Here is a 14,379-nt window from a genome sequence, read left to right as displayed (position 1 = left end):
GAAAAAAAACAAATTTAACCCATCACAGACTTAGCACTTGCATAACCTGATTCTAACATGTCTACAATTACAAAAGAGAATTCAACTATATACAGAGATTATATATATATACATACACACAACCTTATGTCTAAAATCCTTATTCTAATTTTGATGCAAAAATCCTTTACATGATTTTAATTCTACTAAATGTATGCAATTAAATGCTTAAGCTTAAGGGTATTAAAAAGAAATTAAAATTAAAAGAATCTACTTTTCTTCATTTTCTTTAATAGCAATCACTCCAGACAAGGCATGGGCAGACAACGGATAAAAGTGCTAAATAATAATAAACTCTAAGTGAAGTTTTAAGGCTCAATCCTCAGCTTATTCAGATACTAAGAAAACATTTATGAATTACTTAAGATTTCTACCCAGTCATGGCTGACTGAACAAGAACAAGCAATCCGTGAATTAAATAAAGATTTTGTTTGAAATTAAGTGCAGATTACAGAGTTTGACGAGATGCAACTTAAGAAGATAGGAAGTTAACTCGAATGAAAACTTGTAATCAAAATAATCCAAATAAAACATAACTTTTTTGATCAACAGAAATTTTTTTTTCAAAATCAAACAAGATGATAGTCCAATTCGTCTTCTGATGTTTTCGATGTGATTTTGTCCTGTTTTGTGATTTTCTATTTTATTTTTCCGATACAATAAATCCACAAATAAATGATTTTCTCTCCAAAACAATAAATATAAAATTAATCATCTTTTTTTTTCCCGCAGTGAATATGAAGTGTGTTCAAATAGGAATGGCGGCACAGATTTTCAAATATCACAGCGATCAAAATTTCAAGCCAATATCAGATCATATAAAATAGTTATCACATTTTCTCTCTCTGCAAATCAAAATAAATAGGATGAGGCTAGGGAAAGTTGTGGATGCGAAAAAAAGAAGACTATGAGGCCATTGCATATAGTGCAGCATGAGTCATTACGTTGCACTTGAACTGCGGACTATCAATAGAACCAGGTTGAGGAAGTCATGGAGGGGGGGGGGGTATAAGAAAAAAAAACTATGGGGCCATTGCATATAATGCAGCACGAGTCACCATGGTGCACTTGAGCTGCAGACTATCAATAGGACCGGGTTAGGGAGTTGTGAAGAGGAGGGGGCATAAAAAAAAACTATGGGGCCATTGCATATAGTGCAGCATGAGTCACCATATGGCGCTTGAGCTGTGAACTGTCAGTAAAAGCTGATCCACAAACCCAACAGCTAAAGGGCTTTTCACCGGTGTGTCTCCGTCGATGCACTCGAAGATTCGAGTTGCGTGCGAAGAGCAACCCACAGAAATCGCATCGGAACGGCTTTTCGCCTGTATGTATCCGTTGGTGCACTTTCAGGTTCGAGTTGTTGTAGAAACTGGCGCTGCAGGCATCGCAGTGGAACGTCTTCTCTTCCGTGTGCAGCCGTAGGTGGCGCTTGAGATGCGACCGGCTGATGAAGGCCGAGTCGCAGATGTCGCAACGGAATGGTTTCTCCCCCGTATGACGTCGGACATGCACTTTCAAGTTCGAACTGCACGTGAAGCCGGCCCCGCACAGCTCACAATGATATGGATTCTCACCCGTATGAATCCGTAGATGTTCCTTCAGATTTGATCGGTTTGCAAAGTTTGCGTTGCAATACTCACAGTTAAACGGACGCTCACCAGTGTGTTTTTTCATGTGTTTGATCAGGCTTGACTTGTAAGAAAACTTTGAGGTGCATATGCTGCAGTGGAATGGCTTGTCATCGCTGTGGGTCCGCATGTGGTTTTTAAGGCTTGCCTGGAACGGGAAACTAGCACCACAAATCTCGCAGAGAAATGGTTTGTCTCCTGTGTGGTTCCTCATGTGGCCGCGGAGACTCTTGGAGTGCGAGAAGACGGCGTCACAATATTGGCATCGGAATGGCTTCTCGCCAGTGTGTATCCGGGTGTGCTCCTGAAGGTGTGACGCCCGCGAAAAATTGGTACCGCACACCTCGCAGTGAAAAGGCTTTTCTCCGCTATGCGTTAGCATATGCCTCTTTAAATTGCTTAGAACCGAAAATCCGCAAGCGCAGACTGGGCACTGAAGGGGTCGGTTATTGCCATGGCTTTTCATGTGCTGGTTCAAGTTAACGATGGAAGAGAACGTTAGAGCACACATTTCACAAGTGAAGACTTTGGGGACTTTCGTTTCGGACTTAGACTCCTTCGGTATAATAGTGGTTGGCACCAGACATTTCAGTGGAGTTGTTTTGGCAATCGTGAGATTCATGATTAATCAGGAGCTTGTTATACTAGAAAAACAATTTTTTTAAAAAATTAGTTAAAAAAGTAAATGACTGTTCCAGAGATTTGCCACAAATACTTATTTTTAGCTTATTTTCACAAAATTTGTTTTTAAAATCGTCCAAGAATTGATTTTGTTTTAGTATATATATCTTTATATATAAAAACAATCAATGAATAATAAAAAATAAAAAAAACAAATAATAATCTCTACCTCATGTAGAGATACACTGGCATCAGATGTTTTGTTGGAGTTGTTTTTGCAATCGTGAGATTCATTGTTAATGAGGAATTTGTTATATAAAAAAAAAAAAATAATCCCCAAAAATTTGACTGTTCTCGAGTTTTTCAATGAATACTTATTTTTTGCTTATTTTCCACAGAAATTGCTCAGAAACTTGTTTTAAAATCACCCAAGAACTTTTCTTTATATATATATATATATATATATATATAAACAATTGATCAATAATGAAAATAAAAACAAATGATAATTTCTACATCACATAGAAATACACTGAAGGAAATACATTACAGGATGCCATGACTTGGTGTTGAAATGTCCGAGGAGTCTCTCAGGAATTATCCATCCAGTGTCTTGAGTGAAAGGTGAATTATCAATATATTGTAATTAAATTCTTAAATAAATAATTAAGAATTATGTTTTGGGTTGATAAAATTTTTCCATGTTGAAATGAAGCTCAAAACATCAAGATTGAAAATACATTCTTAAAACTCACTTTTTTCTTATTTTTTAAATGCCATATGAAAAACATTCAATAACTCATGAAAAATATTTCAGTTAAAAATAAGTGTATTTCTTGGTATTTTATCCATATAAATGTTATCCATGAAAATATTGGTAGCTAAACCATGTTTGATGAAAAAACTCCAAGATATTTAGTTGTGCAAGTTTTCTGTTGTCCATTCCATTTAAACCTGAAAATAAATATAATAAAATTAGAATATTTATATACATATAACTGAGGTTCCAATTAAAACAATTAGGTTTTATTCATATTATTTGAACTCATCAGACTACTATCTTGAGTGTTATTTTCACGTTTCGGCCGATGTAACCTCTGACTTTCTTCAGGTGTATCTTGTTGAACTCTAGAATGTTTCTGTTAAGCTTGGGAATATGGACGGAATTTCAAAAATCATACTCAAGATGAGAACAGTAGTCCGATGAATCCAAATAATATGAATAACCAATCCTCATCTCAAAAATTCAGAAACGTCAATTATGTTTTATTTTTATAATTTTCATGCATTTAGTACATTGTTAGAATAAATGGTTTAAAAAAAAAAACCCAAAAAAAACAAGGCTTATATCATCGTGATTTTTTAAGCCTGGAACCACACTCTGCAAAAACTAAGAGAAAAAAATGTTTTCACATCGGAGATGTTACTGTTGAGCCTGGCAAGTACTAAAATGGGTGACCATTGTGGAATACCAGATGCTGTATTTGCGCTCCATTTATCTCAGTATTGTTTCTAGTTATTATAAATTTCTCAATGCCATTGGAATAAACCAGTGTCAACTCAAGAAAGGTGTGGTTGGAATTGCACAAGCCTTGCTTCACAACAATTACACTTGCAGCCACCATTACGGGGAGCATCCATTGTCTATCAAGATTGAATTGGGGCTATCATGCAATAGTGTTAACCTGGCTTCTTTCCCATACCTGCACTACTTCCCAAATCTTCACAGCACGTATATGAAGGTCATGCAGAGAACTTCTTGATGGTTGTTACCCAGGTCCTCTGATCCACTTGCTGCGTCATGCAGCAAGGTAGAGAGAAATAGCGACAGCCAAAAGAAAGCATGCTGAAATAATTAGGGAACACATAGAATCGCAAAAGATAGCAACTCGTGATTTCTGGAAAATCTAAAATAGTGTAGCGAATAAAGAGTAATCAGTAATTCCTCCACTGAGCAACAACCAGGTCAGATGCACGGCAACCGAGAAGGCAGAACTGCTTGCCCGGCGATCTGCTTCCAACTCCATGTTAGAGCCAACAACTCCCTCCCAAATTTTCCTATGCGGACTGAAGCCACACTAGATGATGTAAAAATCACCCCTTCACATGTCCTCGATATCATAAAAAAACTTAGACACTTCCAACGCATGTGGGCCAGATCTCATCCCTGCTATACTAATTAAGAAATGCTCAGATATATATATATATATATATATATATATATATATAAATCTTGATATTGAAAAATTTTTTTTCAAAAAACCTTTTAAACCTTTAAGGAAGGTATTCAAAATTTTAATTATTCGACAAGGAGTACAAATAAAACAAGGAAACCCCTTATTCCATTGAGTTTCGAAGAATGCACTTCTTCTCATCAGAGGGAAGAGGTTTGCAAAATGTGTGTGTGTGTATATGTATATATACACACATAGATAGATAGATAGATTCTACGGATCTGGGTTATCATCATGTACTTAGAGTGATCTTTGTTAAAATCCACACTACCTAACTTAATCGCTAATAAAACAAATCTTTCTGTCAGATGGGTTTGGCTCAAAGAAAATAATGTATTTATGTAGTAATTAACAGGGGCACCCAACCTTGCCCAGTCGTAAAATATATTTAAATATATTTTAATTCATGCAGATTTCGTATATATTATTACAGAGCCAATTCTCTATTGAATATTATATATATTGTGGATGACTACAAATATATTTTAAGCCCCCCCCCTTCTTTGGAGAGTGCACTGTCATAAATAATCTCACCCACTACTTAATTGGTTGAAAAATGCGAGGCTCACTGTTTGTAAACAAGCTGTTTGAGCACTGTAAAAGTGGTGGACGAATGTTTGTTTAAAATGGACATTTGTTGAGGCTATTTACGAGCACGGCTCCCGTGAGTCGTTGGGTAGAACTGCTGACTGTCAGCGCGATGGTTCTAGGTTCAATTCTCGGCTTGGGAGAGGTGCTAGTCTAGCCGCACTGATGAGTTGTGATACAACGAAACAATACTGTATGTGGATGACTACAAATATATATATATATATATATATATATATATATATATATATATATTAGTGGCCTGGAAAAAGACCATAATGGAGACAACCAAAGCAACAAAACTGAAGCTGGCCTGTAGGACACTATATAGACAAATGTAGGCAAATTTGGGCACATTTTATTGGTTTGAAAATATAGGTTCTTTTTAACAATTGTCATAGAATTTTAACTATAGCTTAGTATTATAATCTTCAAAAAGCCTGCAATTTTTCATGTAGTTATGTCCCATAGAATCAAAGATATGAGCATTTCAATATTCAATTTGACTACCAGTATAGATATATACATATATATAATTTTTAATTTTCTTTATGCATATATAGTTATATCTTGCTACAATGTGCAGACCGTTTACATTATTAGTGATCTCATTAGGCAGGAAAAAATTTTGAAAATTAAAAAGCGTTTAAGAACTTTTAAAAAATTTTACAGGAGAAAAATATTTTACCATGTCTAATGTGTGGCATGGTTTAAAGTTCTTACATATATATCTTATACCACATTTTTGCCAATTTTATAAGTTCAAAATCTCAGCAACTATTGATCAGAATTTAACAAATGAATGCTCGTTGGAAAGTTAATGACCTGAATTGTGTAGTGGGCTATGTGACATTTACCCTTAAGGTTGCACGTTAGGGAGATCATCCATCATCCAAAGCTTATTTTTGACACTTTCTTACAGCCATAAAATGTTTCAATCATAGTCATTTGTTTTCCTAGTTTTGCATATGAATTACAAAATATCTGATATTTCCCTAAAACCTCTGACTCTGATTGAGAGGAAACTAAAACTTGCTGCTATGGTTTCAAATGATCTGAAACAACAAGAGGAGACTTGATTCCAAATATTTCTATTATGTTATATCTCCTCTCTTTGGTTTTCATACATAAAGTAAAATTCACAGTGTATAAGGATTATTTGATACTGGAGATATTCATAATTGTACTCTATTTCTAAAAGAGAGGAGATATAACACATGAGAAATATTTGGAATCAAGTCTCCCTTGTTATTTCAGATCATTTGAAAACAGCAGCAAGTTTTAGTATCCCCGCCATCAGAGCCAGAGGTTTTGGGGGAAATATATATACATCTTATTTTATTTATTTATTTTATTATTTTTTTAAACGGTAATCTACGGACATGCATGTTTCAGGGCCCTAAAAGTTATTTCATGTACCTACATATAATTTTACGTAAATATTTCCCATATTTACTTTGACAATGTTTGAAATGTAAGTAGAGCTAGGTAGTAAGTTTTGAAAATACATATGGCAATTAAGCTACATGGAATTTTCCGCATTTCATACTCATGAGGATTTATCAAGCTAACGAGTGCTCATGAGGATGAAACACGGAATGTTCTGTATAGCTTAATTGTCACATATATTTTTAAAACTTACTATATATCTATAATATAAATCTCACCTGTCTGTTTAAATATGTGTATGTATGTATGTATGCCTAAAACTTTCGACAGAGGTGACGGATTTTCACGAGACTGGTATCGTTTTGACACATATAAAAAAAATTGGCCCAAAAAATTAATTCCTTCACCCTCAACCTGGCACTTTTCTACAGGGAGGGGTCGCTTTTTGCCAATATTTTCGAAAGTTATCCCCTCTTTTCGATTGACTAGCCTTAATTTAAACCTATGTCACTTTTTTTTCCATCTCCTTTTCCTCCTTTGCAGTACGGGTTCGAGTCTGCCTTCCTACTACCACTTTTTTTTTTTTTTGGCTCAACACACACCTTCAAACACCCGGGCAACGCTGGGCACCCAAGCTAGTATATATATATATATATATATATATATAAGGTATGACCCATTGGGCCATCCATTAAACTCAGATTAGCTTGTTTAAAAAGCCGGTTAATTTTTTTTTTTTAATTAAAATTAGTCTTTCTGTTTGCTATGCCCCCCCCCCCATTATGGGTTAAATAGTATTAATATTTATGGTGATATTCCCTATTGTTTGTAATGGACAATTCCAATCTGCGTTTTGTAGTTAGTTTATTATCTTTGTCTATTAAGAGAGGAAAAGTGAGTGAGTGTATGTGACGAAAATGGGAGTTTCAGAGTCCAATATTGAAATTTCCAAGTTTGAAAAAAATGCACCTGAATGTTGGAGGTTACATTTGCTGAATCAGTTGTCAATATAACCACCTATATGAGAAGAGTAATCTGAATGGCACAACTAATACGTAATGTTCATTGTTGTTGATCAAAATCTAGCACACACCGAAATATGAGGCGAGGTAAAAAAACAAAAAACGAAGAAGGGGAGATAAATCAAATTATTTTGTTTTCTTTTTGTATTTATTATTTACTTTTCAAAAACATATTTTTTTTTCTTTATGAAAAATTAATTATTTCGTCGTCAACGACGTAAAGAACAAAGGACGACATCATTTGTTTGTTTGGTCGGCTGTTTCATGGCGCTTTTGTTTATTTTAATGGGTTTATATTTTCAATTAGTTTTTAAATGCTTATCAAAATAAAATATATTTTTATTTTTTAAAAAAGTAAAACTGTAAATTAACATACAGTTAAATTCCTCAACTCATATGAGATTCTATTTAGGCGATTCCGTGTGAACCTGAAAAAAATTTGCAGAATGAAAAATATATATATATACATTAGAATTTAGAATAGGGGATCAGTTTCGGATATAAATTACACGTAAAATAAGTTTCTACTACCTATTTCTGACATATTTCGGCGTTTTAGGCTTTTAACTTTTTTTTTTATTGTGAGACATAGAAGGGGGGTTACTTTTGTGTGATTTTACAATTTTGCCATTCGAACTTAGGGTTAGTGGTACAAAAGTTTGGTAAATTGTCTTTAAAAGGCTAGAGGTATTGGAATAGGAATGTAAAGTGGAGGATTATTTTACGATGTTGATCCCCCATTTTAAATTCTAAAATTGTTTCATCTTTCTGACACGTTTTTCAATGTGTTCGTAAGTAATCGCCTTAAAAAGGGAGAATCTTATGTTTTTAAAGATGGGATTTAACGGGAGATGTTATCGTTAATCTCTAATAATACCGAAATTACTTTATAGACGTCAATTTAGACGTTTTCAAAATCATCTTACTGATGAGCTGTGAAACAACGAAACAGTACTGTATGTGGATGATATATATATATATATATATATATATATATATATATATATATATATATATACATACACACTCACGACTATTACTGCGTGTCTTTGAAACCATTCATCTGAGAATTTGAAAGTAATTTTCGGTTGGAACGAAACTTTATACGTTATCGATTACATTAGGGGGGGGGTGATTTGTCTTCCTTAACACAAACAATAAACAATATTTCTCAAATGCGCCAGTGCGCCACTACTCTAAAAATGAACCAAATATAAATAATAATAATAATAATAATAATAATAAAAACAAATGTAGTTTGAAAATTACAAGCAAGAAAATACATTTTTTTTTTTAATTAAAAAAGAAAAGGCGTAGCCATACAATTTAATAATTTGAATTGTGGTGCTTTCTGTCTGTCCGCTGCTGGGATGCAATTAAAAACAATGCCCTATAACAAGATTAAACAAGATATTTTTGGTAAAATATTACTAGGAACGAAGTTGTGATATTTATTTTGTATGATTAGGCATTCTTTGGTGATGAATATATGGAAATTTATCACTAATTCCCGGGCAACGCATGTTAGCAATAAATAAAACCTTTTTAAACAAATTTATCACTAAAAGCTTATTTTATTTATTTATTTTTTTTTTTTTTAGGCGAACTTTATAAAATACTGCCAATGGTACCCACCCCACAAATAAATAAATAAATAAAAATAAATTAAAAAAAAACGAAGTCCAGAAAAAGAAATCTGAATTAAACTTCGGCTGCATTCGTGTAATATATTGAAGTAAAAATATATACTACTTACTTCAACATATTTACCGTGGATGACGCATCGTTGTTTGTTGATGATAAGATTTTAAAAAGTTGGGCTTTTGTATACTATGGGTACGTAGATATTACAAAGGAGAGAAAATAATAAATAAAAGGTTTATTTGACTTCAAGTTGGCCCCCGGAAATTCTGTTTATAACCTGGAGTTAGAGAAGCCAAGTCTGGAGAGGCAGTGTCCTTCAGACACAGTAAACGAAGGGAGATAATTCGCGAGGAAATGTGATGCATGCGAGGTCGAAACAAACCCGCCACTTCAAAATGCCGGCTCGATTCAACTTAATCACGCCCCTCCCTCATAAAATTCTACTTTTTAAGACGATTGCATTTGAAAATTCGGGCTTAGTTCAACCTTGTGAGATTTTAATAGATTCTTATTTAAAACAGTGTGGGCATTTAGATTGTTTTAAATTCTGAATATATATATACTTAGTTATATTTTTTTGGAAAAAAAAAAAAAGATTCCAACAGAGTGCTCTTGCTCTATTATAAGAAAAAAAAATTCCGAAAATAAAGGCGTATTATCTATATTTTATTTACAGAAAGTTTAGATGAAATAAGTCATCGTTTTTTTCTTTTTCTTATCCCATTTAAACTTTCTGTATATATATATATATATATATATATATATATATATATATATATATATATATATATATATATATATATATATATATATATATATATAATATATATATATATATATATATTATATATATATATATTAAGTTTATTTATACAAACATTAATGGCTACATATGTGCATGCATGTTTCTGTAATCACCCGTGCTAAGGTAAATTACGTCTTCAGGCCAGGAACTATCTTCAAAAACTGACATTTCAAGACACAACAACAACAACAAAAACTTTTCTTCATTTCGTTAACAGGTGAGAATTAAAAGTTAATAAATACTATCATCAGAATGAAAAGGAAAAGAAGAAGAAAAAAAGAACCTCTTTAGGCCAGGGCATTTCAAAGCTAAATGCTTTTCATCAGAAGAGAAAGAAATGCCAGCATTATACAAATACAATACAATATATATATATATATATATATATATATATATATATATATATATATATATATATATATATATATATAATAATAATAATAAAGAAACACTTTATGATGTACGTCACGGGAACAAAAATGGCATCTTCCAAAAATTACAAAAATTGATCAATTATTTTTTCCCTACTACCATGTCTCCTTCTCCAACATCAGGGGTCTTCGTTCTAACCTTCCAGAGGTTGAAACCCAATTACAGGAGACTAAACCAGACCTTTTATTTTTAAGTGAAACTGGCATTGGACAGGCTATTTCCCTAGATGAGTTTGCAATTTCAGGATACTCTAACTTAACTTCTAAATCTGACCCCCAAGATCGCCATGGGCATGGAATATGTGCCTACATTAAAGATAGCTTTCCATGTGGGAGGGACATCTCCAGGGAAGATCCTAACTTACCCTATATGTGCTTCCGGGTTGCTTTAGCTCACACTACTGCATTTATATTTACTCTCTATCGCCCCCACAACAGCGGAGTTACTATCTTTCAAAGCATATCTGAGAAAATTGACCAAGTCCTTTCTACTTATCCTTCAGCTAACATTCACATATGTGGAGACTTCAATGTTCACAACGTCGAATGGTTGACCCACTCAAACAAGACCGATGATGAGGGGAGGTTCTGTCATGATTTCTCCATTGCCTATGACCTCACTCAGATTGTTCAGGAACCTACCCGTGTGCCCGATAATGACGGCCAGTATGCGAGCCTACTAGACCTTTTTCTCACAACTTGCCCTGAACTATGTTCAGTTTCTGTTCTGTCGCCTCTTGGATCTTCCGACCACTCTGTTGTATCAATTAAGATAAAAATGAAATGTAATAAGTCCCCAGACGTACCTCTTCATCGTACAGTATATCGATACACTAAGGCTGACTGGGATAGCTTCCGTACATTTATATCTGATCTACCTCTGCATTCCATGTTTAAAAAGGATGTGTCCTCTATAGTATTAGACCTAACTGAATGGTTAATTGTAGGTATTGACCATTTCATACCCTCTAAAAAGTTTCAGCAAAAACCTAACAGCCAGCCATGGTTCTCTCCAGAATGTGCTGCTGCCATTGCGCACAGAAATCACCTTTTCCACTGCTTCAAACGTAATAGATGTATGGAAACTAAAGCCGTTTTCAGGACTGCCAGCAACCATTGTAAGAAAGTAATAAGGAACGCAAGAGTGTTGTATGCTCAATCTGTTAAGTCCAAAGTAGTTGAGCAGCGGCTTGGTTCCCACCAGTTTTGGCAAATAGCAAACAGAATCCTGAACAGAAGCGTGTGCTCCATCCCAACTATTATCAATGGACCTGAGGTAATCTCGTCAGCATCAGACAAAGCCAAACTCTTTGTCAAGAACTTTGCAGCTAATTCTACCCTTTGCGACCAAGACCGCCAACCCCCAATATTTCCTCCTGTATCAGAAAACACGCTATGTGATATACGTATATCTGTATGTGATGTTGCGAAGCTAATCAAAAACCTTGATTCGAGTAAAGCAACTGGCCCTGATGGTATTCCAATTATAGTACTCAAAAAACTTCAACCTGAATTAGCGCCCATACTTACAAAACTGTTTAAACGTTGTCTTAAGGAGAATAGTTTCCCATCTCCCTGGAAAATCTCATCAGTATGCCCTGTATTTAAGAATTCAGGTGATCGCTCATCCCCCTCTCAGTACAGGCCAATAAGTCTCCTGTGCGTCATGAGTAAGTTGCTAGAATCTGTGTTAAATACAGAAGTAATCAAACATCTCAACAAAAATAACCATCTTAGTGACACTCAATATGGTTTCCGTTCTGCTAGATCTACAGCAGATGTCCTTACAGTTATATCGCATAGGATTAGCAAATCTCTCGACGGTGGCAATCTTTCTAGGGCAATTGCTCTTGACATATCTAAAGCCTTTGATAGGGTATGGCATAAAGGTTTACTTCATAAGATCGCTAGCTATGGTATAGCTGGAAAAGTCTTTTCAATTATTAAATCATTTCTTTCTGATAGGTTCATAAGAGTAGTAGTTGAGGGGCAAAAATCAGAAGCTCACAGTATTAATGCCCGTGTCCCTCAGGGATCCATCCTGGGCCCAACTCTTTTCCTGATCTACATTAATGATCTTCCAAATCATATCCTTACATCATTTGTAGACATTTATGCTGACGACACTACCATTTATGGTACCACATCTAAGACAGTAAACGACCAAGCTCTCTCCAATTCTCTCTCCTCTGATCTTGAGCACGTAGTACAATGGGGAAAGGAGTGGCTGGTTACTTTTAATGCATCTAAAACCAAGCTTCTCTCTTTACACCATCAACATTCTAATTCACATTTGTCATCAATTGAAATGAATGGCTCTCGTCTTCAGGAGGCCTCAAGTTTTGACAAGCTTCTGGGCTTGACCATTACTCCTGATCTTAAATGGAACACGTATATCAAATCTGTTGCCAAGGCCGCTGGAAAAATGGTGGGATCTTTCTATCGATCCAGTAGATATCTCACTGCTGATGCTATTCTCTACCTATATAAGAGCCAGGTACGTCCAAGGATGGAATACTGTTGCCACATCTGGACAAGAGCTGCTAGAAAGGACTTGTCCTGCCTTGATAGAGTTCAAAATAGACTTCGTAGCCTCGTAGGAGATGTCCTTTTCTCCTCCTTGCAACCTCTATCTCACAGAAGAGATGTTGCGAGTTTGTCTCTGATGTATCGTTATTTTCATGGAAAGTGTTCGACTGAGCTTCAATCTATGGTCCCCCCTCGCCAAACTTTCACAAGAAACACTCGTCTAGCTGTAAACACTATCAATAATTTCCCCCACTCTTTATCTGTGCCTAAACCTAAACGTAGATTCCATGAACAAAGCTTCTTTCTTAGAACTGCACGCCTATGGAATTGTCTTCCGTTTTCCTGCTTTCCGGCTGACTACAATATGGTTGTGTTCAAGTCTAAAGTAAATAAGTTCTTGATGAGCCGTTCCATATAAGTTATTAAATTTACCAAATTTTCATTACTAATGATTACTATATTGACCAATTTCTACTGTACACTCTTTAACCCTTATCCTTGAGTGGCCTCTGGGCCTTGATAATGTGGTGATGCCTTTGTAAAAAAAACAAAAAAAAACAAACAAGAAAAGCAAATTTTATGAGTAAATGAGAACATGGTGTCGTGATCCGCCATATTTAATAAATAAGGGTTACAATCCCTTAATATCCTTTTCAGTCAGGAATCAGAGATTAAAAGCAATATTGTAATGTAAATTACTATTAAAATCGCTAAAAATTGTAAAAAATGATTTTCTCTTTAAAACAAAAACAAATCAAACTTAATGTACGTGATATTTTTGGAATATGACATTTCTGTTCAGTGACGAGTATGTACATCACAAAGATTTTTCTGTATTTTTTTTGAAAATTAGGTGGAAATTTGGACTTGCAACAAAATTTGTATTATTATTTCAGAAATATAATATCTGTGAAAACACTGAAAGACTTGTCGAAAGAAGAAAAAGAATTTATGTTAGAATTTAAATTGTGTGATCACATTTGTATATAAATTTAACGTAAAATGATCACCTCATTTCTGGGCAATTTTAGTTTTTCAGGGCAGTTAACTAAATTTTTCACCACCCTCTCTGCCTTAAGTGACAAGGTCATAAAACTGCACGTAATCTCCTAAAATATTAGACCCGACTTGGAAACACAGACAGAATTTATTTCTCATAGCAACATTTTAGGTGGGGTCAAACTGTCTTAAAATGCTAGAATTGAATGGAAATGGGGAGTCAAATCTATCTGCGAAACAGCATCTAACTATTCTAAACGATCTATTGTAATAGTTAACGTTCCTGATCAAACTTGGATAATTAAAAAATAGATGAAAATGAAAAAAGGAAAGGGTGTGTGCAACGTGGGCATAATGAGATCATTAGATTGAATTTAATAATTGGATTGTAATATATTTATTGCAGAAGGTCGAGAGTTGTGAAGATATCAATTGATCGTACAACTA

The 14,379-nt window shown here is 34.4% G+C and overlaps 1 protein-coding gene across 1 annotated transcript; it reads right to left on the bottom strand.

Annotated features, from left to right (window-relative positions):
- Nucleotides 1–250: 250 nt before the first annotated feature.
- Nucleotides 251–9,520, bottom strand: LOC145242227 (uncharacterized). The gene is made up of 2 exons (XM_080105224.1): nt 9,281–9,520; nt 251–3,245 (listed from the first exon to the last, which is right to left on the bottom strand). Exon 2 carries the CDS (start codon nt 2,290–2,292, stop codon nt 1,174–1,176), a length of 1,119 nt encoding a protein of 372 aa, XP_079961350.1. The 5' UTR covers nt 2,293–3,245; nt 9,281–9,520; the 3' UTR covers nt 251–1,173.
- Between the last annotated feature and the right edge of the window lie 4,859 nt (nt 9,521–14,379).

This window comes from Euprymna scolopes, chromosome 21 (genome assembly GCF_053919585.1).
Source record: "Euprymna scolopes isolate OS-2025 chromosome 21, ASM5391958v1, whole genome shotgun sequence".
NCBI classification, from domain to species: Eukaryota; Metazoa; Mollusca; class Cephalopoda; order Sepiida; family Sepiolidae; genus Euprymna; species Euprymna scolopes.
Note: the sequence above shows the minus strand (reverse complement) of the source record. Positions and strands in the feature narration are given on the sequence as shown.